At 39.6% G+C, this 6572-nt stretch overlaps 1 protein-coding gene across 3 annotated transcripts in view; it reads left to right on the forward strand.

The window, feature by feature from the left end:
• LOC309841384 (membrane-spanning 4-domains subfamily A member 6B-like) overlaps nucleotides 1–3511 on the forward strand; it is a 47400-nt gene extending 43889 nt beyond the window's left edge. For all 3 annotated transcript variants that reach the window (XM_082684269.1, XM_082684267.1, XM_082684268.1), the window contains one exon: nucleotides 3331–3511. In XM_082684269.1, the coding sequence (XP_082540395.1) occupies nucleotides 3331–3374 (44 nt within the window). In that variant the 3' untranslated portion in view covers nucleotides 3375–3511. The remainder of the gene's footprint in view (nucleotides 1–3330) is intronic.
• Nucleotides 3512–6572: the final 3061 nt, after the last annotated feature.

The following is a 6572-nucleotide window of genomic DNA, read 5'->3' on the forward strand; positions in this document are numbered from 1 at the left end:
TACGGAGTAAAAAGATCAGCAGTTGCCAAGGAGCAGGGGACATAAACCGACAAAGCACAGAGATTTTTAGTGTGGTGAAAATGCTCTGTATATTTTAATGATGGATATATGTCATTATACATTTGTCCAAACCATAGAATATTCAACACCAAATGTTAATCCTAACGTAAACTATGCACTTTGGGTGATTATGATCAGTCAATGCTGATTAATCCTTGATAACAAATGTACCATTCTGGTGACTTATGTCAATAATGTGTGGGGACAAGGGATATATGGGAAATCTCTGTACCTTCTTCTCAATTTTGTTGCAAACCTAAAACTGCTCTACAAAAAAAAAGGGGGGGAAAAGGAAAATAAAGTTGGAATACTCATGCTTCTTAACTTCAAAAGTTATTACAAAGCTCTAGTAATCAAGACATTGTGGTACTATCATAAGGATAGAAGTAAGAACCAGCGCAGTAGAATCAAGAGTCCAGAAATATATCCTAAATAAATCTGAAAGGGAAATTACAAAAACAATTCTACTTACAATACCATCAGAAATAATAAAATACTTGGGAATTAACTTAATCAAGTAGGTGAAAGACATACAATGAAAACTAAAAAAAAAAAAAAAAAAAACTACTGAGAAAATTTAAAAAGACAAAAGGAAATATATCCCATATTCATGATGGGAAGAATTAATGTTATTAAGTGTCAGTGGTACTCAAAGAAATCTATAGATTCAACGCAATCCCTATCAAAACCTCGATGCCATTTATGCAGAAATAAAAAACCTATCCTAAAATTCATATGGAATCCCAAGTGAGCCCAAAAAACAAAACAACCTTAAAAAAGAAGAACTGAATCTTGGAACACTACAACAAAAACTAATGATGTACTGTATGGTGACTAGCATAACATAATTTTTTTAAAAATAACAAAGCTGGAAGGCTAATACTTTCTCATTTCAAAATTTACTACAAAGCTACAATAATCAAAACAATGTAAGTTTAGTCTTTTCAACAGATAGTACTAGGAAAACTGGGTCTCCACATGCAAGAGAATGAATTTGGACTCCCTACCTCACACCATATTCAAAAATTAACACAAACTGGATCAAAGGTATAGTTGTAAAACCTAAAATAATAAATCTCTTAGAAGAAAACATAGGGCAAAACTCCATGACATTGGATTTGGCAATGATTTTTTGGATATGATACCAAAAGCATAGGCAACATAAGTAAAAACAGACAAATTGGACTTCATGAAAATTAAAAATTTTGTGCATCAAAACACAATACCCACAGGTAAAACGGTAACTCATGGAATCAGATAAATATTTGTAAGTCATGTATCTGATAAGGGGTTAATATCCAGAATAATAGAAAGTAACAGAAATTAACTGTTCAAAATTGGGCAAAGGATTTAAATAGATATCCCTCCAAATAAAGTATATAAATAACAAATAGGCAAAAATGCTCAACACCCCTATCAGCAGGGAACTGCGGATCAGAGCCACAATGAAAAACCATCTTAAACCCATTAGGATGGCTACTATCAAAAAATTAAAAAAAAAAAACTAGAAAATAACAAGTATTAGCTAGAATGTGGAAAAATTAGACGCTTGTGTGCTCTTGGTGGGAATGTAAAATGGTACAGCTGCTATGAAAAACAGCATGGTTATTCCTCAAAAATTAAAAATAGAATTATCCTAGGATCCAGCAATTCCACTTCTGGATATGTACCCCAAAGAATTGAAAGCAGGATCTCAAAGAGGTATTCGTACACCCATGTTTAGAGTAGCATTATTCGTAATAGCTAAATTGTGGCAACCCAAGTGTACATCGGTGTGAATGAATGGACAAGCAAGATGTGGTATATCCCTAAAACAGAATATTAGTCTTGAAAAGGAAGAAAATTCTGACATATGCAACAGCATAGATAAACCTTGAGGACGGTATGCTGAATGAAATAAAGCAGTCACAAAAAGGCAAATCCTGTGTGAGTCCATCCCATAGTAGAAAGTAAGAGTGGTCAAAATCCTCGAGGCAGAAAGGGTTGCCAGGGCTGGAGATGGGTGAGTGCGGAGTCAATGCTTAATGGGTCTAGAGTTTCAGTTTTACAAGATGTAAAGAACTATGAAGATGGATGTGGTGGTGGTCACACAACATCCTATGTGTATTTAATACCACTGAACCAGGCACTTCAAAATGGTTACAATGATAAATACTATGTGTATTTTAATACAGTTTTTATAATTAAAAAAAAGTCAACATAATACACTACATAGAATAAATATACTACAATATACTATATAAATATACTATTATATATTTATATTTACATAAATATATATATATATATATATATACTATAATATACTACATAGAATAAAGGGTAGAACGATCACTAAATAGTGATGGAAGGAACTTGGTTGTAATGACTGAATCTTACCACCTTACCTATATGGTTTGTCTCAGTTCTTCCAAAATAGGTTATTAAATCCCCCCACAAAACCCGCATATGTATAAGTCAGCCTAAAAACCAGAGCCAGGAGGGCAGGTTCACAGAATTCCTGTAGCATAGTATTTAGAGGAAAGTGATGGAAAATGAAGCTGGAGAGGATGATTGAGGCCAGATCCTAATAGGGCTCAACCACCCTACTAAAGAATTTGGAATTTAGCCTTTAAGCACCCTGTGGCTACTGAACGGTTTCTAGCAACAGGGTTTCTTGGTTAGACTTTATGGTCAGATACAGTAGTTCCCCCCTTGTTCATGGTTTTGCTTTGCAAGGTTTCAATTACCCTCCATCAACCACATCTAGAAGGGGATGACCCACCTTCTGATGGATGATCAGAAAGTCACTGGTAGCCTAACGCTACCTCATGATGCCTACTTTGTCCATCTGACTTCATCTCATCACGTAAGCTGTTCCCATTAGAATGCCTTCTGCAGCTACTCCCCCAAACCTGGTAATGGAAGCCCGGCAGCTCTCTGCTCAATGGGTTGTTTGGCTCTTTCTTCTCCTGACCTAGAACATGAAGTAGAGGATCCAAGAGGAATCTTAATAGTCACCACAAGCCAGCTGAAGGTCAAAGTCATTTTCTGAGGAGTAATGTCTTAGTTTAATTTGGTGGTTGTAATTCACTGAAACTCTGATGGGTCAGAAGTCTCTTGCCACTCTATGTCTCCCCCAGGATAGAGTGGGTGTTTTCACCTGGTCACGTTCTAGGTTTACATACTTGTTTGTTTGTGTTTTGTTGTGTTTTGTCTTATTGGGACTCAGTGGTTCGGAATGAGGCTCTTATTTTATGGTATAATAGTGATCGGTCTGCTCTCACCCAGGTTCTTCACTGTTGGAATCCAACGTCTCCAAAACACCAGCATGACTCCAGTCATGAACAAAACATAAACTGAATTAGTGAATAATGGTCATTTATCAAGAGGCCTCATGGAAAAGACATGTTAAGGAAGTCCTTTCTGGCACACCTTCTCCCTACTTCTTCAATAAAAGATGTGCTTTGATCCCAAGTTGATTCTACCCTTTTTCAAAACAATCTGAGTTAACATAGACCAATACAGCCAGTCCTGGGGTATCACAGTAGTAACTACAAGACTCTTGACTTCCCTGTGCTTTTAATTCCTCACCTGTAAAACAAAGAATAGTTCCTAGCCCACAAATAGATGCAAATATTAAATTATAATACATCGTTAAAGGACTTAGAATTCTGAGTTCCTTGTTTATGCTACTTCCTCAATAAATTATGATTATTTGCCATTTATTAGTTTTATCATTTTATCTGTAGCATGATGATGTAGGAGGCTGGATGGAATTTTTGTTTTCCAAGAATTAGTGACCAGAGTCCTCCTGTGAAAGTAGAAGATGTACTCAACATTCTAAGTCCAAAAAACCACTTAAGAGCTTGCTGGGCTGCCATTCTGAGGTCACATTATGCCTCCCAAAAAGATATGTTGGAGTCCCCAGTACCTCAGAATGTGAACTTATTCAGAAATGGGGTCTTTTGTAGAGCTAATCAAGTTAAAATGAGACCATTAGTGTGGGACCTATGCTGATGACTGGTGTCCTGAGGGAAAGGAGAGATTTGGACACAGAGGCACACGTACCTACTGGGAAGACAACGCGAAGGCTCAGGGAAACACCATGTGAAAACAGGAGGATTGAAGTGATGTGTGCATCTACAAACCCGGAAACACCAGATTGTTGGGAAATCACCAGAAGCGAGGAAGAGGCAAGGACAGATCCTTTCCTAAAGATTTCAGTGGACACATGACCCTGTCAACATCCTGATTTTGGACAGCCAGATCAGGGAGCCAATAAATTTCTGTTGTTCTAAGCCACCTGCTTTGTGATACTTTGTTACACTAGCCTAGAAAATTAACACAAGTGTCTTTTCACCATAGTGAGCACCATCTTGGCCACACTCCCTAGAGTGTGTTAGTTTTAGGAAGGTTTATCTTCTGACCTCAATGTCCCACGGTAGGAGTGTGGCATTTTCAGGGCTCTCCTCTCTGAAGCTGAGGGAGAAGAGAGGCAGCTGTAAGGTTTGTGGTTGTCTATAGGAAGAACCCCATTCCCTGCTGAGAGTCTTTGAGACCTGGATGGAATTGGCTGAGCTGCTCCAGAGCAATGTTAAGAAAAGGCATGGCTCTGTGAAGCATGCAGAGGGCCATGGACCAGCCCTGGAGTTCAGAGTACATAAGAGGTAAAAGGAAGGACCCCACCAATACGGTCAGATCCCGGCCTTGGTGGCCCCGGAGAGAGAGGAAACCAGAAGCCCCAGGTCTCCCAACAGTTGCTGCAGCATGGAGAATAATACCAAGCAAAGCACTTCCATAAAATGCTGCCCCAGCATCAGCAGGAAGACCAAGTCCAGAGGCGAGAAGCTACCTCTGCCTAAAAAAAGCCACTCAGAACTGAATGGCTTGTTGCTGTAGACAGTAGAAGCCTCCATGTACCCACCTAGTTTGAAGACAGAACCTCCAGGAGGACCACATCCTAAGATGGGATTCTACGCCTACGGAGTAGTGCATGTAGCAAACAGGGAAGACGGTCACCTCTCCATGAGCAGTCGTGGCTCAGTATGTCCTTGGTGTCCACTACCAGTAGAGGAACGACCGGGGGCGTGGGGGGGAGGGCATCTACATCCACCACCTACAAGTGGTAGGAGTCAGGCCTGTCCTCTTTAGGGCAGGGGGCAAACTTGGACGCAGATGTGAGACTGAAGGCTTAAAATCCTCAGTTCTGAGATTTCAGAGCTTAAATGAGGATATATTATCACAACTGGAACACTACAATGGCAGGCCCATCCATTGGCCTCCGCTCATTGTGAGAAATCCTCATTGGTTCCAATGTGTGAAACTGAGGGCCCTTTTGGGGTCCCACCACCTGGCCTTCCCACACCAGCTTCACACTACCTTGCGCGGTTGTGATTCTCTGCCCTCTCGTGGGTTCTCCTCTCACGTGAACAGGTATTCCTAAAAAAAAAAAAAAAAAAGAATATGTTAGTGAACATAACTGCTACTTTGTGATATGTAGCACAAAATTTGCCAGCCCATGAATTTCTGCCAGGGGGCCGTGGCCACAGGGAGAATCAGTAACCACGTAGGCCTGTTTATTAACATTTCATGTGGGGAGAATTTCAGTGTAATGTTTGCCAATGATCTCAAGGTCGTAAGAATGCAGGCAGAGTCTCTAGACGTTTTAGCTCACATTCTGCACACATTCTAATTATTTTTTTTTTACTACATTTGCATGCTTTACTGCCCGCTCTGATCCCCAGTGGTGTGCACAGTTGAAAGCATTCTTGAGTCTCTGCAGTTTTACAAATGTCCTTTAGCGTCTTCCTAAAAAGCGTGTGCCTCGATTACTGTGAACAGAAAACAGTAGTCCAAACCTAGGCTAGACTTTCAGAAGTGTTTTGCTGCCTGTCATGATGGACATGCTTCCACTCATCTGAAAAAGGCACACAGTAGCCATTCTTCAGCAAAGGAAGTACCATCCCGTAGTGGGATTCCTGTGAAATTGTGAGCATGTCATTTGTGGTCACACTGAGGGAAGGAGGTGACAAGTCAATAAAAGCAGTTAGAAAAGAAATTCAGGAATGCTAGATTTTCTGTAACGTTCAGGAAAGTTCCAGACAATGATGAATTTTCTCTCATGACTTGACTTTTGAATGTTCCACCAAAAATTCATGAAGAAGATAAACTTACTTATAATTATCTAAGCCCAGAACTTAACGAACAACTTTCAGGCTTTATCCTAGGTCACCGTTCCCAGGAATGGAGCTGCCATGTACTTTGCTTGACTGGGACTTCACAAAGAATGATTAACCATGTAAAATAATAGAAGAAAAGACCACGTCACCTGCGACACTTAAGTCACCAGTAGGACATACCTGTATCAACCTACATTTCTAACTGTCTCATGCAAACGTGTCACAGAAGAGATCTAAGACAGCTTTAAGATAAAATGAATCAAACCGGGAAAAAATAAAAACATGAAACATTTAATTTTTTTTAAAAGCAATAACCAAGGTTGATCTAAAATTGGTTCATATTATGGCCAC

The sequence above is a fragment of the Mustela nivalis genome (assembly GCF_964662115.1).
Source record: "Mustela nivalis genome assembly, chromosome: 9".
Taxonomy (NCBI): Eukaryota; Metazoa; Chordata; class Mammalia; order Carnivora; family Mustelidae; genus Mustela; species Mustela nivalis.